A 25,487-nucleotide genomic window follows, 5' to 3' on the forward strand; every position below is an offset into this window, starting at 1 on the left:
GGATAAGAAGGACAGACGCAACAACATTGTCATCCCCTATGTAGCCGGTGTATCAGAGAAACTCAGGAGAGTTTTCTCCAAGCACAACATCCCAGTGTATTTCAGACCCAGCAACACGCTCAGACACAAACTGGTTCACCCGAAAGACAAAACGCCAAAACACAAACTTAACAATGTGGTGTATGCTGTACAGTGCAGCGAGGAATGCTCAGACCTCTACATTGGAGAGACCAAACAGCCACTTCACAAGCGCATGGCACAACACAGAAGAGCCACCTCCACAGGACAAGACTCAGCAGTCCATCTGCATCTTAAGGTCAAAGGTCACTCTTTCGAGGATGCCAATGTTCACATTTTGGACAGAGAGGACAGATGGTTTGAAAGAGGAGTGAAAGAAGCCATCTATGTCCACTGTGAGCGACCATCTTTGAACAGAGGCGGGGCTTACCACACCAACTCCCTGCCATCTATAATCCAGTTTTGAGATCCCTCCCCAGACGCCTTAACGCCCACTCACATCCTGGGCCATCTGACCTCAGGAAATCACATGATAGGGTGGGGCCAGGTTTCACAATGAGCTCATTTAAAATGTCTCACTTTTAATAAATAATTATCTGAATCTTACAACAAACGTATTCATCTGATGTAAAATGTATAGAAATCCATTATTGTACATAGTAATTTTTTTTAGGGTCCCATCATAATTTCGTCAGAAGTAGCTAATTACTGTATATGATGCCAGTATTTCCCACATTTTCTAGATTCTGTACCAGTGCTGTGTGTAAAATGCCATCAAAAAGTCAAGTGAGTTTTATTCTTTCTCACCTGTCTTTCTGTCTCCTTTCACTTTTTAAAGGTTGCCATGTGAGAAAAAATATTTTGCCCTGCCTTGCTGTTTATTGATGTGGCAAATGAATGGTTTATGAAAATATATCTAAATCTGTCATCAGTAATCAGTAATGATCATGTCTCACCTCTTCTCTGTCTTAATTTCAGGTTTTCACCATGTGTTGTAGATAGTTCAGGAGGTTAACTCGACCAAGCAGTCTGCTTCCAGGTACTGTTTAGAATACCAGAATAGGGAGGATGGTGTAGGTTTAAGTTTATTAGACTGATACATATATACCAACAACACAGTGTACATCACTGTGACAACAGCGTTTGTTTTCATTCAAAGGCTTTATGGTTTTTCCTATAATACCTGGTGGGCCGGTCTCTGTCAAAATGCCCGGGCCGATTTTTTTTGTCCCAGTCCAGCCGTGATCGGCACTCGGCCGCCAGCTCACCACGATCAGCTCAGAGAGAAGCGATCGATCAATAATCCATCACAATGAAAAGGTTTCATCCGGTTTCAGTTGTTTTCTATATCACACACACCTGACAAAACACACACACACAGACCCACTGGTGGTTGTTCTCTTTGATTAATCGATTTTTGATCTCTATGTTTGATGGTTTCTTAACCGCCGCCCCCCCCCCCCTCTCTCCCTCTCGCACTATCCTCTGATTGGCTGGAGCTCTACAGCAGCCTCCTTACTGCCAGCACGCGCTCCTCAGTCGGTCAGTGTGGATGAGAGCACCTTGGAGCGGACCGGGACAGAGCCGTGCTAACCCGGACTCCTGGCCCGGCTCGGCTCGGACTGACATGTTCTGGGATCTAAACCGGACCGGAGCGCGCGGGGCACCAATGTGAGCTGCAGGAAGGCGCATGCCAGAGCGCGCGCGTCCGAGTGGATGAATGAGTGACGGAGATGGACCGGAAACTACTGAGTCAGGTAGGGGGCCGTGTGCGTGTGCACAGTTCCGTGCTGCGCGTGCACCCTCTCAACTTTAAAGTGTGTGCCGTATTGTGAACGAACGGCCATAATTCAGAGGGGTTTCAAAATAAAGGTTTCCCCCATTAACGATGTTTTTTTTTAAATTAATTGTGGCTTTCATTTTGAAATTCTGACTATAATTTAGTAGCAGGATATCTTTGGAGCATGCTCAGTGTTAATTCACTGCCTGCAGGAGGTGAGCTGATCCTCCTCACAGCTGTCCAGCTGGAAACATCTGGAAAGTTGGGTGACATCAGATTTACTGATGTCTTTTTGTTTTCATCAAGTTTGAAGTTTTTTTTCCTAAACTCAGAACAAAGTTTATTGAAAGGAGGAATAATCTTTGTCGTGTCTCACACTTGTGTGATGCAAAGGTCAGAAGTAGGTTAAGTCTATGCACCTCCCAAACCCAGCAGCACACATGCGTTTCTGTCTGAGAAACACTGTGACGCTGCTGCAGGAAGTGATGTCAATGATCTGACATCAAGAGCGCAAAGCACTCTGATAGATGAACGCTCCATGTTGTGACTGAAGCTTCTGTGAAACACTGGAATGTGCAGCTCTACTCAAACTTTGGATGAAAACCAAACAGCAATTCAGGTTCCTGATGGGCGGGAACCAGCTGCGTCTGAAAGCGGATCAAACCGCGGCCCAGAGATGAGCCTCAGCGTCACGTCCTCACAGACCGAGTCAGATATTAGGAGTACTCTCACTGGTTGTTGCTTTAGTCAGTCTCATCTTTAATTATGTTGTTTTTGCTCCGCCCACTTCCTCGCTGATTTTCCTTCATATTTAAGAATCGACTTAAACATTTCCAACGATCAGGAGCTTTATTTATGTTTTCAATTTAATAAAACTACAATAATTCAGATAGAGCCAGAACAGTATGCATTTAAATAAAGAACACACAACCACACACACACAACTGAGAGTTGTAAGGACTCTGTGTATAGATGGAGGTGTGGCTTCTCTTCAGTGTACAGCCAGCTGTTTTTGTGTGTGTGACACAGTGTGTGTGTGAGTGTGTGTGTGTGTGTGTGAGAGAGAGAGAGAGAGAGTGTGTATATGAGTGTGTGTGTGTTTGTGTCACAGTGTGAGTGTGTGTGTGTGTATGTGTGTGTGTGTTTGTGTCACAGTGTGTGTGTGTGTTTGTGTCACAGTGTGTGTGTGTGTTCAAAGCAGCAGTAATGACAGTGAAGAGAGAGAGGATGTAGTGAGGGGGCGAGCGTCATGCATCACCTCCTGTCTCCATCTGTGTGCTCCGTCCATCATGCTCCACGCTGAAGGCGGAGGTCAAAGGTCAGATATCAGGTGACAACATGAAAAGTATAGGAAGTAGTTCCAGGCCACAAAGCTGATTTTCTGTCAACCACTGGCGAATGAAGGGTTAAACTTCCCACAGCTGCACTGTGATTGGTCGGCAGCCTGCTCCTTCACAATAAAAGCCTCCTGCTGTGTGTCCACAGTGAAATTTGAAGCTGTGACAGGAGGAGGTGGGCTGGAGGTGATAATCATCACTCCTCCACAGGGACATGAAGGAGGAGAGCGCCGATTAAAGGAGCAGTCTGCTGCTTAATGATGATGAAGGACGCTGAAGCTCTAAGTGGTTAAAGCTCCGTGTGTGTGAACCGTTATCATCACAAAGTCATCATCGGGCCCTCAGCTCAGCTCAGACGGCCGATCCTCAGGCATAGCAGGGAGGAAAACCAGCAGTGACACACAGCAGGACGTTCCAGGGAAAATGTTGTGAGCCCAGATGTGAGGCCGTCCTGTGTAAGAGCTCGGCTCTGTGTGACATTCAGATTCGAAGATGCTGAACTCTGAAATAAACAGATTAACTCACAGCTGGCTACAATGGCGGTCAGACGAGGGGGTCAGGTCTTTGAGCCTAGTGGCTGGCGCCATGCTGTGGGTGCATGTCAGCCTGACATGATTGCTGGGTTTTTCACATTTGTCATCATTTCCATGTTCTCCATGGAGGAGGTTCAAGTACTGGCAGAGCAAACTGAGACGGCAAGGTGCATGCTGGGAGTCGTGTGACGCAGAGCGAGAGACCAGTGTCATTGTGCATTATTGTGCATTACTGTGGTCTGTTAGTGTGTGCTGGTGTGGTCCAGGTTGCTTTATTTACACCTGCAGTTAAATTTGTTTTACAGAGAAATGATGGCGTTTGTCGTCACAAAACACACCTATGTGAACCTGACACACACATGTTTGGTCATCAGACACGATGAGTCTAATACAACAGTTCTTTTTTTTTTTTTTTTTTTTTTTTTTTTCTTTTTTTCTAAATGACATCAGAAACAGCAGTATGCGACATTACGTGATGGCAGAGCTTCAGTTCATCCTTTGTCATTTTTTTTTTTTTTTTTTTTTTTTTTTAATAAATAGGACAGGGGGAATGAATGAGAGAGAGAGGGGGAGAGAAAGAAAGAAAACCAAAGGGGAGAAGAGACGGTGAGAAGGGGGGGGAAGAGAGAGAAAAAAAAAAAACAAAACTCCTGGGTCACCTGTATGGAGAAAAAAAACAAACAAACAAACAAACAAACAAAAACAAACAGAGGAGACAGCAAACAACAAAGAGCAACATAATAATAGAGAAAACAAAGCACCATCACAATAAACTAGCTAGTCATAGATATCAGTATTTACTAAGTAATAAACGATATTGTGCAGCACGCAAGATAGACAGCGCACAGTGTGCTTTGAGGCAGCAGCCAAGAAAGCTTTAGTCCGCGTCTGTGAATACCCATGTGTGCATACCTGTGTGGATCAGCATGCTTGCATTCCAAAGGTTTCTCCATGTAATGATCTGCTAGGGAGTGTGGGGGGGCCACAGCCCCGTCCTCCAGGGTGTGAAGCGGGTATGGAGGAGATCAAAACTCCAGACATCCAGAGGCCCCCAGAACACAAGAGACCATGGAAGACCAACAGAGGGGCAGCCGCGCCACTGTCCCAGTAAGAGCTGAGGAGAGTCCCAGATGAGGGCTCGCCCAGCAGCCGCGGAGCAGAAGTCAGGGGGAGTTGCAGTGACGCGCCCGTGAGCTCCGCCGGCCCCCAGCTGCGCCTGAGTGACCGAGCCCTAGGCCGAGAGGCCGGGGGCACCCCACCTCCAAAGGGGCCCGAGCGAGCCCCAGGCCCCAGGCCCCGACAAGCGGCCGCCAAGGAGTGAGCCGGTGTGTACCCGGACGCCCACCCCCAGACACAAAGAACCACCAACACACCGACACCTGAGGGAGTCCGCCACCGGCAGGGGAAGTGGTGGTGGGTGGAGATAGGCCTCCAAACCTTGGAGGGCCTGAGGTGTCCCCAGAGAGGTGGCGTCTGATACCCAACCTGACATATAGACACAGACATACAGGCACACACAGACACAAACATCCATTCCCACCCTCATGCTCTCATATGCACTCACTCCACACTCAACCAACGTGGAGACAGACATAAAGAGACGCTGTACACACAATCACACTCCCCAAGCGTACTCTACAAACCGGGTCTAGGTACCCTTGCCCCTGGAGGGGGGAATTGCACCCAGACCCAGGTGGTGTTACCCTTTTCCCTGCGGTGGGGAGAGGCAGACCACCCCGACTCCGCAGCAGCAGGGAGGCCCCACACCCCAGACCGCAGTCGGACGGCCAACTCCTCCTACTAGCCCTCCCGCTCCAGCAGGCCGCAGAGAATGGGGGTGGGAGAAGACTCCAAACCTCCCTCCACCCGCTCATTGTAGTGTTGATGCATATGTGTTCTAAGGTGCAATTAAAACCCAGGAGGGCATGGAGCTACCTGCCAAGGAGCAGCAGGTAAGCGCATAGTCCCTCCTGCTAACCCTCAATGACTAAGTGTATTTAAAATTGAGAGGTGGGCAACGACGTCAGGGGTGAGGTATACACCCTGATGGTGCTGCTTTGTCGAGGCTCAGACCTGCAGCAGGAAGTGCTTCCACTGGCTTTTGTTTAAAGGTTGTGCTGTTGTGTGAGTGGGTGGCAGCTTTCCTTTGTGTTTGCCGAGCTCATTACGATCCTCTGATTCTTTTTATGCTGCTCAGTCACGAGGCTCCGTGTCCTCCACACATAATTCATGTCAGAGTGCAGAGAGCGGGATCAAGACTCCAATCAAAGGAGTTTGATCAGACTCACACTCGGCAGAGGAAGCTCGTTACAGACTCATTATTGTCCTGAATGAGTCTCATTTACAGCGGCTTCATTTCTTCTGAAAACTCTGACATGCTCTGACATCTGTTTGATTTTAATCTGTTTTTGTGGCTCATCATTGATCAGTGAGGAGCTGCTATGTTGCCTTCACTGCCTTCTGTTCCTCTGAGCCTCCACAGTTTCAAGTCTCTCAGCTGTTGGCCAGTCTGCTGCTGTCTGTTGTGGACTGACGGAGCTTTGATGTATTTCAGGTTTCAGGTTTTGCAGTAAATTCTGTAAAATTAGAAATATCCTCAGAGTGACGCTGAAAAACTAGTTCATGCATTCTTCCAGGCTGGACGACTGTAATTCATTATTATCAGGAAGTCCTAAAAACTCCCTGAAAATCCTTCAGTGAATCCAAAATGCTGCAGCAAGAGTCCTGACAGGGACTAGAAAGAGAGAGCAGATTTCTCCTGTATTGGCTTCCCTTCACTGGCTTCCTGTTAAATCCAGAATGGAACTTAAAATTTCCTGAAACTCTGAAGTTGTGCCAGTCATAGGGAAGAGCACCGATCCTGCTCCACATCCAGAGGAGCTAGCTAAGGTGGTTCAGGATCCTGAGGAGCTGCAGGTCTGATCAAGTTTCTGGTGAATGATGAATTCAAGTGTGCAGGTTAGACAAGACACAGAGGCTCCATACCAGGAGACATATGGACCAGCAGCACCTCTCAACCAATCAGATCGCACACACACAGTGCACCCCTGTGTGTGTGTGTTCCAACTGATCCGATTTGCGGTGTCGCTTGGGCTGGACGAGCCTCCGGAGGCAGAGCGGGCTCAGATAACGAGGATGGTTTCTGCAGCAGCTGCAGGACGCTGACGTAACTCCTCCCACTGAGCTGCTGAACGCGCTGCCAAGATCCAAACATTCATGGCAAGAAGACGGAGAGTGTGCTGCACTCAGCTAGCGATCTAATTTTAGCTCAGAGACACAACAGTAGATCTCTGCGGCCGACACATTTACTGTGTGTGTACGTGTGTGTGCATGTGTTTGTGGGTATACCTGTTTAGGTTGCTCTGTTGGGACCTAAACTTGAATGTTACCATTCTTGTGGGGACCAACTGCCTGTCCTCAGAGTTTGCAGACATGTTTGAATCTCAAATGTGGTTTTCGTGTCAGGGTTACAGTTAGGCTGAGGGTTAGGGTAAGCATAGATGTCCTTACTAAGATATCAAAACGAGAATGTGTGTGTGTGAGACACACTGCCAGCTGAATATCAAACTGTGAAGTCATGCTGTGTGAATCATGGCGACATTAGTGAGGAATTAACAGAAGACTCCACCTTTTCGCAGACTGAGCAGCTGATTGATGATCAATCACTGAGCTGATTGATCAGTGATCACTGGAGCTGTAGAGGCAGAGATGAGCGACAGGCAGGTGAGAGCTGAATATTTGCTCAGACTGAACGCCCTCTGAGGAAACACCATCTGATCTCACACTCAGATATGAAGGAGTCGGCACATGCATTATTACTGCTGTCCAAACAAACAGAGCACCTCAGAGAAGGTCCTGAGACAGAACATGACCCAGCACATAGCTCCGATGAGAGCGCCACCTTGGTACCAATGTAGCAGGTCCACTGATTTATTTATTTATTTATTTATTTTTTTTTTTTATTTTATTTTTTATTTTTTTCTAAATGACATCAGAAACAGCAGTATGCGACATTACGTGATGGCAGAGCTTCAGTTCATCCTTTGTCATTTTTTTTTTTTTTTTTTTTTTTTTTTTTAATAAATAGGACAGGGGGAATGAATGAGAGAGAGAGGGGGAGAGAAAGAAAGAAAACCAAAGGGGAGAAGAGACGGTGAGAAGGGGGGGGGAAGAGAGACAAAAAAAAACCCAAAAAACTCCTGGGTCACCTGTATGGAGAAAAAAAACAAACAAACAAACAAACAAAAACAAACAGAGGAGACAGCAAACAACAAAGAGCAACATAATAATAGAGAAAACAAAGCACCATCACAATAAACTAGCTAGTCATAGATATCAGTATTTACTAAGTAATAAACGATATTGTGCAGCACGCAAGATAGACAGCGCACAGTGTGCTTTGAGGCAGCAGCCAAGAAAGCTTTAGTCCGCGTCTGTGAATACCCATGTGTGCATACCTGTGTGGATCAGCATGCTTGCATTCCAAAGGTTTCTCCATGTAATGATCTGCTAGGGAGTGTGGGGGGGCCACAGCCCCGTCCTCCAGGGTGTGAAGCGGGTATGGAGGAGATCAAAACTCCAGACATCCAGAGGCCCCCAGAACACAAGAGACCATGGAAGACCAACAGAGGGGCAGCCGCGCCACTGTCCCAGTAAGAGCTGAGGAGAGTCCCAGATGAGGGCTCGCCCAGCAGCCGCGGAGCAGAAGTCAGGGGGAGTTGCAGTGACGCGCCCGTGAGCTCTGCCGGCCCCCAGCTGCGCCTGAGTGACCGAGCCCTAGGCCGAGAGGCCGGGGGCACCCCACCTCCAAAGGGGCCCGAGCGAGCCCCAGGCCCCAGGCCCCGACAAGCGGCCGCCAAGGAGTGAGCTGGTGTGTACCCGGACGCCCACCCCCAGACACAAAGAACCACCAACACACCGACACCTGAGGGAGTCCGCCACCGGCAGGGGAAGTGGTGATGGGTGGAGATAGGCCTCCAAACCTTGGAGGGCCTGAGGTGTCCCCAGAGAGGTGGCGTCTGATACCCAACCTGACATATAGACACAGACATACAGGCACACACAGACACAAACATCCATTCCCACCCTCATGCTCTCATATGCACTCACTCCACATTCAACCAACGTGGAGACAGACATAAAGAGACGCTGTACACACAATCACACTCCCCAAGCGTACTCTACAAACCGGGTCTAGGTACCCTTGCCCCTGGAGGGGGGAATTGCACCCAGACCCAGGTGGTGTTACCCTTTTCCCTGCGGTGGGGAGAGGCAGACCACCCCGACTCCGCAGCAGCAGGGAGGCCCCACACCCCAGACCGCAGTCGGACGGCCAACTCCTCCTACTAGCCCTCCCGCTCCAGCAGGCCGCAGAGAATGGGGGTGGGAGAAGACTCCAAACCTCCCTCCACCCGCTCATTGTAGTGTTGATGCATATGTGTTCTAAGGTGCAATTAAAACCCAGGAGGGCATGGAGCTACCTGCCAAGGAGCAGCAGGTAAGCGCATAGTCCCTCCTGCTAACCCTCAATGACTAAGTGTATTTAAAATTGAGAGGTGGGCAACGACGTCAGGGGTGAGGTATACACCCTGATGTTGATTTGGACTCCGTGATTGTGCCCACCCCCAAGATCCTATATGTATGTGTAATGAGAGTGTGAATAATGTGAATGTCTAAGTTGTGGGATAAAATTGAGGCAGAGGCAGCCAGAAGGGGACAGGGGGGGGGGGGGTAGCCTCCCCTGCACCCTGGTGACATACCCCCACTCCAAGGCCCTGCATGTGTGGGTGGTTGTGGAGGAGCGGGAAGAGGGAGGCAGCTGGAGATGGGGAGGGAAGGAAGGGAGGGGCAGGTAACCCCTCCCTGGGGCCAGCTCCCCCGCTGACCCCAGTAGGCACTCCCACCCTCCGCGACCCGCCAGGGAAGGGGGGCCCAGGCCCATCAGACCGGGGCCCAGTGCAGTAGCGCCCCCCGGCCCCACAGAGCCCTGGACAGTCCACCCAACCCCACCACAGAGAAAACTACACCCACCCCACCAACCACACATCTTCCAGACTACATAAGACTGTAAACGCCCAGGCTGAGATCTTCCTCCACCTCTCCTGTATCTCCCCCTCCTGCAGAGAGTTCCTGAGAGAAGAAAGCTCCTGCAAGATGTGACCATCCCCCCCACCAGTTGAAGAGCCCCCCAGGCGGCTCGATGCACCGGCGGCACCCTGCTCCAGGGCCGGGCCCCCATGCACCCACCCGCCCACAACCCCGGCAACACACCAACCAGGACCCGAGCCCCCGAGGCCCGGCCCGGGCCCCAGCCCAGAGACGGAGCGCCCCCAGAACCTCACGCCCATCCCGGACCCACCCAGGGGCAGCCAGGTTGCCAGGTCAGTAACCCGCGTCCGTCAGCACAGACCCTCCCCTAGCCCCGCTGCACGCAGCCGCGAGGAAACAGTCACCTGAGAGCCAACAGAGCCCTCAACCGGACGTGACCGCTACCCCGGGTTGAGCCCCCCAAGGAAGATGCCTCCGGGGAACCCCCCGACGCCCTAAGCCTGTCCCTACCCCCTCACCAATCACAACAGTGAAGGCGGGACCAAACTATGACCCCCACCCCCACTAGGTGATGGAGCTGATAAAAGGGGCCCAGAGCAATTGATCTAATGTGGTGGCAGAGGCTGTGTCAAGACTAATGTAATCTAATAGATAATTTCTATATTGGTTAGAATTAAGATTATTTTTATTTTTCCAGTTCATGAGGACTGTTTTCTTGGCTATGCATAGGGCAGTGAAGATCATATGGGCTATATTCTTTTCTGAAGTGACATTATCTAAGCTGCCCAACAAACACACTAAGGGGGAGGTTGGAATGTTACATTTCAGACATTTTGATAAGTCTTCACATATCTCGCGCCAAAACTTTTGCACTGGTGGACAGAACCAAAGAGCGTGGATGTAATTGTCTGGTGTATTGCCTTGACAGTGTGAGCAGTTGTTGGAAGATGTAAAGCCCATCTTGAACATCCGATGACCTGTATAGTGCACTCTATGAAGTATTTTGTATTGTATTAATTGCAGACTGGGATTTTTAATTAATTTAAAAGTTTTTAAGCAAATCTGAGACCAGAAGTTTTGGTCTAGGTTGACTGATAAATCTGCTTCCCACTTTGCAGTAGGAAGGGATATTGATTCATCTAATTTAGAAAGTGTTCTGTATATTTTAGATAATAATTTGGGGGATTTAAGAGTAAGAAAATGTGCCGCACTTAGTGGTGTTTGTAATTCAACTTGACTGAGGTTAAATTTCTTTTTTACTATGGATTTAATTTGTTGATATTCTAAAAACCTTGTCTTGTTGATCCCATATTGTTCAACTAGTCTGTCAAATGGAATAAATTCTGTTCCCTCTAATATATGTTCTAAGTATTTAATTCCTTTACAACTCCATTCTGGGAAATTAATCATATTATTGTTTTGTAATATGTCAGGGTTATTCCAGATAGGTGTACGTTTGCATGGGATTAATGAAGACTCCGTTATTTTTAGAAACTCCCACCATGCTGTTAGAGAAAAGCTGATGTTGATACTTTTAAAGCATTCATGTCTTTTGATGTTTGAGCTAATAAATGGTAGGTCTGAAATCTCTAGATCCTTGCATAGTGCCTGTTCAACATCTAGCCAGGGCTCAACTAAGAAGGTATGTTTTAACCATTCTGAGATGAACTGAAGCCTGTTGGCTAAGAAGTATTGGTGAAAATTAGGCAGATCTAATCCTCCTCTATCCTTGGTTCTTTGTAGCGTTTTTAAGCTAATACGCGGGGGTTTATCTTTCCAAAGGAATTTGGAAATATATGAGTCCAGAGATCTGAACCAATCTTGTGATGGTTTGTTAGGGATCATCAAAAATAAGTAATTTATTTTTGGCAAGATCATCATTTTTATAGTGGCGACCCTTCCCATGAGTGATATGGGTAAAGATTTCCATCTAGTCAGATCGCCTTCTACTTTCTTTAGAAGTGGGATGTGGTTTAGTTTAGTTAAGTCTGAAAGCTTAGGAGAGATATTAATACCTAAATATTTAATATTTCCGGATTGCAGTGGGGCAGAGGAAGAATTATGGAAGGAGCAGTTAATGGGGAGAACTGTAGATTTTGGCCAGTTAATTGAATAATCTGAAACTCTTGAAAACCAGTTTATTAAAGTAATTACCTCAGAGAGGTTGGTTTGTGTGTTTTGCAGAAAAAGCAACACATCATCTGCATAGAGACTGATTTTATGTTCTATGTTCTTACATTTTATGCCCTTAATTGTTGTAGCCTGTCTAAATGCTGCTGCTAGAGGTTCGATAAAAATTGCAAAAAGTGAAGGGGAGAGTGGGCATCCCTGTCTGGTGCCCCTCAGGAGACAGAAGCTGGAGGATGTCTGGTCATTTGTTCTGATACGAGCCGTTGGGGAATTGTATAATATTCTTATCCAGTTTATGAAAGAGTTTCCAAAACCAAATTTGTGTAAAGTTGCGAATAAAAATTTCCAATTAACTCTGTCAAATGCTTTTTCTGCATCTAGAGATAATATTATGGCTTCGATGTTTTTATCGTATGAGTAGTCTATTAAATTAAGTAATCTACGAGTGTTTGTTGAGGAGTGCCGACCTTTTATGAAACCAGTTTGGTCAGGATGAATTAAGAGGGGGGTCATTTTCTCTAATCTCTTTGAGAGAGCTTTGCAGATTATTTTAAGGTCTACATTTAAAAGAGAAATTGGACGATAGCTTGAGGGAAATAAAGGGTCTTTGCCTGGTTTTAGCAGGAGACTAATGTTGGCAGAATTCATATTTGGTGGTAGTCTGCCCTTTTCCTCGATTTCCTGCAACATGCCGTGGAATACTGGTGCCAAAATTGTCCAGAATTCTTTGTAGAATTCTGCAGGGAAGCCGTCTGGACCTGGAGCCTTATTATTGGGAATACTTATCAGGGCTTCCTGGAGTTCACTTGGCGTCAGTGGCGAATCCAATTCCATTGCTTGACTGTCTAGTAATTTTGGAAGAGTTACGTTGTCAAGAAACAGATCAATTTCATTTTTAGATGGGTTTATTTGTGGTGAGTATAAAGTTTCATAGAAATCCCTAAAAATGTTGTTTATTCTTCCAGGATCATATATTGTGTTCCCCGATAAATCTTTAGCAGCACATATAGTTGTTTTTTCTTTATTTATTTTTAGCTGGTTAGCTAGAAATCGACCTGATTTGTTACTGTGTTCAAAATTCTGCAAGCGAAGTCTTTGTATAAGGAATTGTGTTTTTTTATTAATAGTTTCATTTAATTCTAGTTTTGTTTTGCATATTTTGTTCAATGTTTCCTGATCTTGGTGGGACGCGTAGGCTTCTTCTAGTGATTTGATGTTTTTTTCTAATTCCTGAATATTTTTGTTTTCTTCTTTCTTTTTGTGTGATGAGAAAGAAATTATTTTACCTCTCATCACAGCTTTCCCTGCTTCCCATAGAACAGAAGCAGATATTCCGGGAGTGTCATTAAAGTCTAAATATGAAGTCCATTCCTTTTTAAAGTATTTAATAAAGTCTTCATCTTTAAGTAGTGATATATTAAATCTCCAGTTTTTACTTGGCGTAGTATTATTCTTGTGCATTAGTGTTAAAGATACAGGAGCATGATCGCTGACAGCTATAGGATGAATCTCAGTGTCTGAAATGTCACACAGCAGTGAGCTGCTGACCAAAAAATAATCCAGACGAGAGTAAGAGTGATGGACATGTGAGAAAAAAGTATATTCCTTACTGGTGGGGTGAAGAGAGCGCCATGCATCGCAAAGACCAAAGTCGTTCATATACTGTTTGATTATATTTGTGGACTGCCAATTACGCTGAGTTCCTGTTGTGTTGAGCCTATCCATTTCTTCATTTAGTCCAAGGTTGAGGTCACCGCCAAGAATGAGTGTGCAATCAAGGTGTTCAGAGAGTGCACTAAAAAAACCGTGGAAGAATGAGGGTTCATCAACATTTGGACCATATATACTAACAATACATAGTTTTTTGTTCAATATTGATAGTTTAATAATTAGAAATCTACCCTCTGGATCTATAACTGTATCGAGTACTGTAAAATTAACATTTTTATGTATTAAAATTGCTACTCCCCGTTGTCTAGAATTATAACCGGCTGCAAACACGTTAGGAAACTCAGGTGTTTTAAGTTCATTTAAACCTGTGACAGGTTTGTGAGTTTCTTGTAATAAAACAACATCTGCCTGTAGTTTTTTAAGCTGGTTAAATATTTTTAACCTCTTTCCTCTGGTGCCAGCTCCATTTACATTCCATGTGATAAACCTCAGCATGCCCTTAATTGTGCGCTGATTTAAACAGGCCTCGCCAATCGCAGTGCATTCTGGGTAGTTGCTGTCATGTTATTGTTCATCCAGAACCAAAACAAAGATGGACACCAACAGGAAATAAGAGGAAAACTCATGTGAATGATCAGCAGTTGATCAGATTCAGAGAGAAACAGCGAGGCGGTCCGATGTTCAGCCCGTCTGTGGTGTTTGTGGGCGTGGGCGAGTCACGGCTCTGTGATACAGGTTTCTGCATCTCTGACTCTGCAGACAAACACTTTAGTTTCACTAAACTTCAACTGTGAATCTGAAAAATGAAAGTCATTCATTGAAGCAGGCTTATGTCTCTTATTTTGGTGCAGTCTTCATTACTTCACTTCCTGTTCTGGTGCTGAAGGTGATCTGCCTCCTTCTTCCAGCTGATACCCAGCCACTTGTCATTGGATGGCTGACCTCAGCTGGTTGTTGCTGTGACCAATCACAGCTCAGCGACCTGACTCGCTGCTGTAATGGACGTCCGCTCCAGGCGTGCATTGCAGCAGCGTTGCATTCCTCCTCTGTGTTCCATTATCGCCGTAGAGGCGATGCAGTGCATTCTGGGACTGCAGCTGCATCATTAACAGGAGGATCCTGAGCTCCGTATCATATAAATGAGACATTATTAGTCAGTTAGAACAAAAACACAGAAAACACGCTGACGAACACTGCGCCGCTCAGCTGGATCATCGCCGACCGCTGGTCATGTGATCGATCTGAACCGAAACTCTGCTTTCAGGTGGTCTTCGTGTGCGTGGCGCTGAGCGGGCCAGTCTCCCCGGCTGAGTTAACCTGCGAAACTTTGATCCTGCTGTCGACCAACTTCACAGGTAACTTCCTGTTTGGGATTTCCTTTGACGTGCTCAGTGAAACCGGAGCGCCAACACCTTCTCTGTGTTCTGCCTCTCAGCAAGGACCTTAGTCCTGCTCAACCAGACATTTACCGTCAGCAACTCCTCAGGTCTGTATCACACACTCACCTTTGACTTTTGACAAGCATCAGCACCAGGATCACCATGAGGTACTCTGCTTTTCGCCATGGCTGTACTCTCAAGGTGTACCTGTGCAGTACTGTTTAAGACTCCAACAGGAAAATTAAGAGGTGCTTCCTGTTTGAGTCATTCTCTAACTTTCATTGTAGACTTCAATAATATTTACCAAAGGTGAGTCTCATGAAGTAAAGTTCCCTACAGGTCCTTCTGCCTCTCACCTATCGCTCTCTCTTTGCAGGTGTGTACTGTGACCTGTCGGTGGATGGGATAGGAACCTGTTGGCCTCGGAGTGCAGCAGGTGAGCTGGTCTCCAGACCGTGTCCTGAGCAGTTCAACGGGATCCACTACAACACCACCAGTAAGTGCCACCTGCTCAGATGTAGAGACTATCATGCTAACACGTTCACAGACAGTTTCTGATGTGTGAATGTGACGACAGCTACACACTTTCTCTCAGACACAGGCAGAGTTTTTTCTCTCATAAATTTAGATTTTTGTTTATTTTTTTACCTTTAGGGGCAACGACGAGCTGTTGACCGTTCTCTCCTAGAGGGGGCATGTTTTTCACAGTATATACTCTGTCTCCATTGTCTTCAACTGATCTTTATCCACAGCCAATCAGAGGCTGCCAATTAAGTGTCAGCCAATCACAGTTTCACACTCTGTGTTCTCAGTGACGTCCAACACCCACTCCGTACCAGGAGGAGCTGACTTCTTCTGTGCCAACTGTCTTCATTATATCCACTGTGTGTGTGGGTGGCATAAATGTCCTGTTTAATTAAAGGTTTAGGTTGCCAATCGAACTTAATAGCATGAGTCATCTGTGTGTGTGTGTGTGTGTGTGTGTGTGTGTGTGTGTGTGTGTGTGTGTGTGTGTGTGTGTGTGTGTGTGAGAGAGAGACCAGCTGGAGCTCATGTTTCACTGGACCTTCATAATTTCTTCACACACAGAAAAAATCTTGCCTCTGATGTAATTTGGCATCTGATCGGGTAACATGTTAATAAAGCGTCTGTCTGTGGGCACTGATGTATTGATCTGATCAGACTGATGTAAATCAAACACAGCGTGCACTGATGAGGTGGGTGATCAGGGGCGTAAGGCCCTGATGACAGCTCAGTAGTTGCCATGGTTACACTGGAGTCGAGTTGGGTTGTGTTGTCTTCAGATTCTGATCAGTTCTCTCTAATAATGATTGATTGAGATATCGATGGATGATGAGGTCCAGTTCTGTTTGTGAGCTGTGAGTCTGAGGACCCAGAACCAGATCCAGAACCTGAGCTGGTTTATCGATGTCAGGGAGCAGACATGTCAGAGGGAATAACTGTGGATGAAATGCTGTTCCTAATTTAAATAAATTCAGATCAAACTGAGGTTATTGTACTTGGCCCTGAAAATCTTAGAAATATGGTCTCTAAGCAGATTCTTACTCTGGATGGCATTACCTTGGTCTCCAGTAACGCTGTGAGGAACCTTGGAGTCATTTTTGACCAGGACATGTCCTTCAACGCACATATTAAACAAATATGTAAGACTGCGTTCTTCCATTTGTGCAACATCTCTAAAGTTAGAAGCGTCACTCTCCTGTCTCAGAGTGACGCTGAAAAACTAGTTCATGCATTTATTACTTCCAGGCTGGACGACTGTAATTCATTATTATCAGGAAGTCCTAAAAACTCCCTGAAAAGTCTTCAGTTAATCCAAAATGCTGCAGCAAGAGTCCTGACAGGGACTAGAAAGAGAGAGCAGATTTCTCCTGTATTGGCTTCCTGTTAAATCCAGAATTCAAAATCCTGCTCCTCACATACAAGGTCTTAAATAATCAGGCCCCATCTTATCTTAATGACCTTATAGGACCATATCGCCTCTGTCAGTGCGCCCCAGGGTGGCTGTGGCTACAGTGTAGCTTGACATCACCAGTGTGTGAATGTGTGTGTGAATGGGTGAATGCGTAAAGCGCTTTGGAGTCCTTAGGGACTAGTAAAGCGCTATACAAATACAGGCCATTTACCATTTTATATCACCGTATTAGAGCACTGCTGGTTTACTTGTCTAACTAGGGTATTTCACTAGCTGAGACCACATCCTCATTTAGATCTGACAACAGATGCTGAAGAATTGTGAACTGATGCTGCAGTTTGGGGAAGGCCTCATAGTGGACTGACAGCAGCTACTCGGCGGATCCCCAAAGAAGGAAACCCCCTAAAAGTAGTAATGAAGTGCCTTGAGGCAATAGAATTGAACTGAATTGAACTTTACAAAGGTCTTGGAGATTCTTGCAAATATACAATTGGTAGGTTTGTAATGACCGGCCAATTACAAGCCTACCCATGGTCAGAGATTCCTTTGCTAGAAGCGGGTGTTGCTGCACTGATGCAGAAGGAATGGCCAGAGAAAAGATTAGGAGAAACTCCAGACAATGAGAGAACTTGATGAAAGTGTGAAAGAAACCAGGATCTGGTAGAAACGTGGATAAACACAATGATAAACAGTTTTTGAAGGTGAGGTGTGCTGGAATTTTCTAAGGTTGAGGTAATTGGTCAGCGGACCATGGGGGCTTAGACATGAGCTGATTTTGAAGAGAACCACCTTCTGCCATAATAACCACCAATGCAGATAGATGAAGGAGCAACATCTGTTTAGAGCTGAATGTGGTCAGGGTGGGACAACTGATCATCAAAACGAAAGTGATGCCATTCCTGTGAGCGAGACGTTGCCAGAGTGATTATGGCAAGGACTGATGGTTTAGATGCCGCAATTATGCACAGAGCAAAGTTTAGGTGTCCAACAGGAAGAGCAGCAGTCCTTTAGCACAAGAGGGAACAAGGAGAAAGTTTTGAAGGACGAGATTGATACAATTAATGTGACATTAATACTTCTCTGAACAAAGAAGCCTGGAACTAAATGTTGTCAAGGGTTACGCCAAAAAAAACCTCCTGTTTCTCTTCTGACAATGGAACGCCAAGTTCAGTGAAAATTGACTTCAGGGTGGATACCTCAAGAGCTGGAGAGGTGATATGACCAGGAAATCGTTGAGAAGATGGACCAGATATGGAACTTTATGGTTGTTAGAGACATTCCAAAGTAAGTCTCCAAATGTTGATTCTGTTCATCTGGACGTAGCGTTTTGTGGGAGAAACATTTCATCACTCATCCAGGTGACTTCTTCAGTCTCAGCTGACTGCAGGTTTCAATCTTATAAACAGTACGTTTGCATAATGACTGAAACCAGCCCACTCAAGGAACAATGGGCTGGGAGGTCAGTTCCAGGATCTAAATCAAGGATTTATACATCGCGGAAAACTAAACAACCAAACAGAAGAGCCACCTCGTCAGGCCAGGGCCCTGCAGTCTACGCTGGTTTGAGGGCAGAGTCAAGGAGGCCATTTACATGAAATGGGAAAGACCATCTCTGAATCGAGGAGGGGGCCCAAGGGTACATCTGTCACGATCGTACAATGCTGTGATTGCAGCCATTCTCCACCTCTCTGTGAATGGGTTAGCAGCAGCTTTCCTCTGGTTCACCTGATGCTCCACCTCACGAGGCACGTGATCAATAGTGGGACAGGACAAGGACAAGTCCCAATAGGGCTTAATATCTGGGTCTCTCCACTGGCTGGTACTAGAACTGAAGAAGTTTCTCGGATGAAATGTCTCCAAGAAACTTAAAGAGGTCCAGACGCTTTTCTTTCCGAGCTCCTTACACCGTCTCACTGCATTCAATCATTACTTATTATTAACCTTTTCATGCATGAATTATAACAACCTCAATCAGGTTTTTTGTTCATCTTTAGGCATGAAAAAAAGATGAAAAAAAGATTTTTCAACTTCATTTTTTATTAAACACAATATTTACATTACTGCAAAGCAGAATACCAGGAACCTAAGGCTGGAGGGTTGTCTGCTCACTCATCCAGGTAAGGAATCCCAAAAGTTAATTCTGTTCGTCTGGGAGAAACTTTTCATCATCATCAGGTGGCTTCTCCAGTCTCAGGTGAACAGAAGCAACCTTTTGGGACTAAGTAGGGTTAATTCAAAAATTACTATTACTTCTATTACTAATTGGTTTTGTCTCGTGGGAGTGTCTTTATTTCCACAGTATTAACTCCAGTTTTCGGGCCCTGTTACATACATTTCAGGGTAATATTACTCAACTGTTAACATATTTGCTACTTCTATAGCACATTTGATTACAACAGCAACGATGACCAAAGTGCTGTACAAAAATGCAAAAATGCAAAACAACTAGTACCAAATAACTTTGGTACTAGTACTAATTTGATAGTAAATTACAAAATACCACAGTATTACGTTCTTGTTTAGCCCTCGTTAGCCTGCTATTACCACTTTATTACGAGCTGTAATGGAAAAAAGAAAACTTTGTTTATGACTTTACAGCTGAATAAAGTCATCATTTGTTTGACATCAGGACGTGTTGTTTTAGTTAAGCGCTTCATAAGAGAGCAGCTGGATTCTGTGGTTCACATCTGTCAGAAAACTGTTTAACTCGACTGAAGGCTTCACGGCTCAGGTCATTACTTGGACAGGCTGACAGAAAAAACAGACTTTGTGAGCACGGGTGGGATCAGCTTTTTTAACCTGTAGCTCTGTGACTCGCGTGTCATGTGACTCGTATTTTACCTGTACTGACAGTAACGCGTTGATGTTTGTGTTCAGATCGGGTCTACAGAGAGTGTCAGGTGAACGGCAGCTGGGCGGCTCGAGGAAACTACAGCCAGTGCACCGAGATCATCGTCCTGGTGAGAAGCACCAACGCCAATCACTGATCAATATGCCCTGACCGTGTTTCTATTACTGATGAGCTCGTAAACCCGAACAGAGCCTTAACTAACACGATGTTTGGTAGTAATGCACAAGTCCTTTTAAAGGAGGAAATCATGATCAGTGTGTGGCAGTTTAAAAGGAGTTAGTGCAGGTTTCACTCGTATGTTTGTTATTGGGCCCAAAATGAGGGTAACGATGTGACATCACTAAAGCTCCGCCCACCCTCTGTCATTACTCTGACAGACCAAGGACGACTACGTCCCCAGATGATACATGGGACAGGAAAACACTTTCAGTGTGTGTGTGTCTTTGTGTGTGTTCACACGTCTGCTGGGTGATAATGGTCTTCTCTGATATTCTCATCAATATTGGATTTAGATTCACTCTGAGTGTTGTCTGATGACATCAGAATGCTCATACCACCCGCCCGTCTGTCTGTCTGCCTCAGGCTTATATACTGGTGTCATCAGAGCATGACACACATACCTACACACACACACACACACACACACACACACACACACACACACATATATATGTTGGGTCTGTGTTTCCACATGCCCCGCTAGTTTAGAGACTTATTCCTCATGAAGAACGGAAAACAAGACAGAACATCTTCAACCGGCTTTTTACCCGCTAACAAGGGAAGTTTGGTCAGAACCAGCTCCTCACCTGTCTCTAGCCCAAATCCTTCAAAGAGTAGCTTCCCTCGCAGCTATTTATTCCCATGATAGTTACAGTACACAATACAACACAACACAAGTACCTCCCACCGTAAAACCCCCCAATGGTTACAAAGACAAGGCACTGTGTGTGTGTGCACGTGTATGCATGTGCAAGAATGTGTGTGTGTGTGTGTGTGTGTGTGTGTCTGTGTGCGTGACTTCCTGATCACAACATCCTTGGTCATAAAGGGGGTAATCTCCCCCACACCCAATATATGGTTCAATTCCTGTATTGGTTCTAGGGCTGCCACGATTAGCTTAACTAGTCACGATTACGTCGACTATCAAAATCGTCGACGACTAATTTAATAGTCGATGCGTCGTTTAAAGCTTTGTAAGAACACAAAAGACGCAGGAATAAGTAGCAGGATTTAAGAGTGTAATAACGGACTGAAACAGAAGATGGCAGCACTGCATGTACAAGGATGCCAGCTGCCGTTAAACCCCGAAGAAGAAGAAGAAGCTGTGTCCCAGAATTCATAGCGCGGCCCAGCTCAGTTTCCAACAATGGCGGCAGCTAGTTAGTTTTAATGTTACTCTTATTATTCTTTCTGGGTCACAAAATAAACGTTTAACATATTTTCAGGCTGGAATGTAGCTGTGTAAACCTCAAATATCTGCTCAGTTTATCAAGACACCGCATATTTTCAAAAGCGCTCCGACGTTTTCGGAGACGTCTGTTACCCACTAGCTCGATAGCTAGCCGGGGGCTAGGCTCACTAGCGCCGTGAGAACACCGGACTCCCGGCAAATCGTTTTCAAACCCACCGCTGTCTTTCGCTACTCAGGTTAAACATGATATATAAGTTACTTAGATAACTTAACAATGTTATTGTTTGTCTTTTTTTAGTATTTTATTTGTTCCTGAGTAAATCAGTTTGTCTGAGATTAAAGTTATAGTTTTTACACAGCGGAATAAACGTCAAGCAGACAGCTGATTATCAGAAGTGTGAGATGCTCCAGAATTTACTCCGGTGTCCTGTTATATTTTAGATAGCAAGGAGTTTATTAAACTTCACCGAAACAATCTGCAAATTTCATTCAAATTTACTAAACTATCATCTTGTCTTTATTTTTAGTTAGCACCTTAAACACTTAAAGATGTAAGCTAATGATAGTTATATAAGAGCAGATGCATGCTTGTGCAATAAGCTGTACGTTTTACGTCCAACGGATGCATGATCTGATTAGTCGACTAACCGCAAAAATAATTGGTGAGTAGTTGACTATCAAAATAATTGTTTGTGGCAGCCCTAATTGGTTCACCATATGCACAACACAGTGAAACCATAAAAAGGGCAGGAAGGTTAGCAAACATCAAACAGAATCTTCACATGGGATGAGCTTGTGATAAAACACTGCAGCCTCCCCCCAGAACCTCGAGAGGCTGGGGGGGAGGGCCTTTGAACACAGAGTTTGAAACAATGTAGAGGTGGTAAGCATAAAACATTTAACAATTCACTTTAACAATATATATATAGGTACATATTTAAGAGAAACAGGAAAAAGTTTGGAAACACCTTCTCATTTAGTGGTTTAAACTGGATCTGCTGGGATCAGTATAACCGGTTTCTGCATCACCCCGCTGCAACAGTTCGGCCCAAACCAACTCCTCGACTCTGCTTTGTGTTTTTAAGAAGACAAGGAGTCTCTGATCGATCGTTGCCACTTTATTTCCTGAATGGAAACAACGGTGTTTTATCAGTGCAAAAGCTCGCCACACACCACTCCGCACAGCACACTCTCGTATGGCTACGGCAGACTGGCAGCGATTACTGCAGCAATAACAAATGATGTACCTGAATGGAAACAACGGTGTTTTATCAGTGCACAGGCTCGCCACACACCACTCCGCACAGAAACACTACAGCAGAACATCCCATTAGCATTCTGCTTTAGCACACAGTTTTACACAGTAATAAACAAATGAAAAGTACATAAACTGGTGTTGGACATGTGTCCACTAAGCACTTATTACACTTGGTGCCCATCAGCTAATCAAACATGTTTTATGTTTTATGTGTACTACTTAGCTATATCGTGTGCCGAACAATACAACTCACCTCTCGTATGGCTACGGCAGACTGGCAGCGATTACTGCAGCCAGCCTCACCTAACCAGCCACACTGAGGGGGGGGGGGGGCTGTTTCCCCATTACACTGACATTTGTGGCAAGTGGAATAATACCACATAAACACTGTTACATCAGCACCTCACTGTGAAACTGGCTGCTGGATTTCCTGACAGGAAGACAGCAGACAGTACGGGTCAGCAGCATCACCTCCAGCACAATAACACTGAGTACATGGGCTCCCCAATGATGTGTGCTGAGCCCCCTGCTCTTTACTCTGCTGACCCACGCCTGCACACCATCACACAGCTCCAACCGTTTCATCAAGTTTGCAGACGACACAACTGTGGTAGGTCACATCAGCAACAACGATAGGGCCTGCTACAGGAGTGAAGTTAAACATCTGGCTGAGTGGTGCAGCAACAACAACCTGTCCCTGAATGTGGAGAAGACCAAGGAGATCATCACAGAAATCAGGAGAGCTCACACCCTGCACACCCCACTAACCATCAATGGTGCTCCTGTGAGGGTAAGCAGCACCAAGTTCCTGGCTGTGCACATCTCAGAAGATCTCTCCTGGTCAAGAACACAGCATCACTGGTCAGCGAAGCCCAACAGCTACTCTACTTCCTCTGCAAACTGAGGACAACGAGAGATTCAACCCCCATTATGAGCACCTTCTACAGAGGCGCCGTGGAGAGCATCCTCACCGCTGCATCACTGTGTGGTATGACTCCTGCACTGGGCCCTGCTGGAAAAGTTACAACAGGTAGTGAAAGCAACAGAGAGGATTGTGGGTACCTCTCTTCCCTCCCTCCAGGACATCTGCTGCACCCGCCTCATCTGGAAAAGCCTCTGCATCACAGTGACTCCACCCATCTGTCCAACAGCTTCTTCAGTTTGCTGCCACCAGGAAGGCGACTGAAGAGCCTCGGGGCCAGAACCAGCAGACTGAGAGACAGCTTCATCCAATTTTTATTTTTATAAAATTGGATCGTTGCACCCCTAGTATTTATGTATATGTATTAGAGGTGCAACGATACACAAAATTCACGGTTCGGTTCGGTTCGATACTTTGGTGTCACGGTTCGATATTTTTTCGATACAAAAAAATGTTCATGCCTTTTTAATTTGTCATTTATTAAAATTATAAATATATATTTTAACTCAAGTACAGTTTTTAAATTTAATGTTGCTGAAACAACAAAATAATAGTAATAATAAAAAAATCTATCTGATGGAGAAATCACTCATCTTTGGAAAAGAGAGTTTATTACAGAGAAATGTCTCTTTCCAAAATAAAAGCTATACTATACGCTTCTTCTGGGCTATATTCTCAGCAGCATATTAAACATATCAGGTCCCCATAAGGAGAATCACGTGCTAACGGCTGTCTAAATGACTCGGGTAAAGCAGGCGTGCTTGTTGTTTTTGTCTGCTTCCACTTGTCTTTGCACGAGGATGATGTCGGCGTAAATGTGCAGTCATATTCGTTGTGTTCCCACTAGTGCTGTCAGCGTTAATCTCATTAATATGACATTAACGCCATAACCAGTGATGGGAATAACGCCGTTACAAGTAACGTTTTTTTGGCCTGTCCCATTTGGTTCTTTAGCCGTCAGAATTGTTGTCTGAAGACCAACAAGGATACCCAATGGATTTACTTTGCCAAGTGGATCATCACGGCCTTGCCGTATTGGTATTTGATCGACCTTTGTTGTTATTGTTTATAATATTTTATTTTCAGTTGTTACAGATGGGACAGACATGACTAGAGGATAGGAAAGGGAGAAAGAAAGATGAAGGAAAAGAAAAACAGAAGGGAAGAGGGACAGTGAGAAAGGGCACTAAAAAGAGAAAGAAGAGAAAAAAATCTCCTGGATCACCTGTTGAGAGAAAAAGAAGAGAAAACAAGCAAAAAAACCAGAGCAACATACTAAACACAACACCATCACGTTAATCTAGCCAAGTGTAAACTGCAGTAAATACTAAATATTGAATGTTGTTGTGCAGCACGCAGGACCGACAGCGCACAATGTGCTTTGAGGTAGCAGCCAAGAAAGGTGTAGTTTATGTCTATGAACAGTGAACACCTGTGTGCACACCTGTGTGGATCAGCGCGCTTGTATTCAAAAAGTTTCCCCATGTAATCGTCTGCAAGAGGGTGTAGAGAGCCATAGCCCCGCCCCCAGGGCATGAAGCTGGCATGGAGGAGATCCAGACATGTAGAGGCCCCAGAGTGCGAGAGCCCAAGGAGGAGCACCAGGGGGGCATCCGTGCCACCCTCCTGGGAAGAGCTGAGGAGAGCCCCAGACAAGGGGTCACCCAGTAGCCACGGAGCAGAAACCAGAGGGGGCTGCACTGGCGTGCCCGCCAGCTGTGCCAGAGTGAGCCGAGCCGCAGGCCCAGAGGCCGGAGGCCCGAGGGCCCCCTTTGCCCCGGAAGAGGCACCAGGACCTGCCAAGTAGCCACCGGGAGTGAGCTGGTACATACCAACGCACCGACCCCTGAGGGCATCAGTTACCGGCAGGGAGTAAGGTGTTACTAACGGCGTTACTTTTTTCAGTAACGAGTAATCTAACTAATTACTATTCCTGTCGTTACAACGCTGTTACAGTTACTAACAAGTAAATGCGGTCCATTACTATTTTTCAACAAACAGACGGTTGAAGCTCTGTTCAGCTTACCGCATCTTATATCAGTTGAACGGATTAGCTGACTACGTAAGTAATCTGGACGCTACAGCTGTTAAGAGATATACTCTAAAGCACTTCTTCAGTAGAGACTCAGAGAAGAGAAACACACAGAACTTCTTGCTAGCAAGGGCAGTCTCCAGAACTGGGACTCGCACTGAGAAACTGCCCCGGTCTTTAT

General features: G+C 45.7%; 1 protein-coding gene across 1 annotated transcript in view; it reads left to right on the forward strand.

The window, feature by feature from the left end:
* The first annotated feature begins 1,562 nt into the window (after nucleotides 1-1,562).
* crhr1 (corticotropin releasing hormone receptor 1) overlaps nucleotides 1,563-25,487 on the forward strand; it is a 36,195-nt gene continuing 12,270 nt past the window's right edge. Inside the window, exons 1-5 of the mRNA XM_086290425.1 lie at nucleotides 1,563-1,775; nucleotides 14,782-14,872; nucleotides 14,953-15,003; nucleotides 15,273-15,392; nucleotides 19,710-19,792. Coding sequence (XP_086146551.1) covers nucleotides 1,752-1,775; nucleotides 14,782-14,872; nucleotides 14,953-15,003; nucleotides 15,273-15,392; nucleotides 19,710-19,792 — 369 coding nt within the window. The 5' untranslated portion in view covers nucleotides 1,563-1,751. The remainder of the gene's footprint in view (nucleotides 1,776-14,781; nucleotides 14,873-14,952; nucleotides 15,004-15,272; nucleotides 15,393-19,709; nucleotides 19,793-25,487) is intronic.

This window comes from Aulonocara sp. 'chitande type north' Nkhata Bay, linkage group LG4, assembly GCF_057382095.1.
Source record: "Aulonocara sp. 'chitande type north' Nkhata Bay isolate Kocher_YH1m ecotype deep benthic linkage group LG4, A_spYH_male_GT1.1, whole genome shotgun sequence".
In the NCBI taxonomy this organism is placed as follows: Eukaryota; Metazoa; Chordata; class Actinopteri; order Cichliformes; family Cichlidae; genus Aulonocara; species Aulonocara sp. 'chitande type north' Nkhata Bay.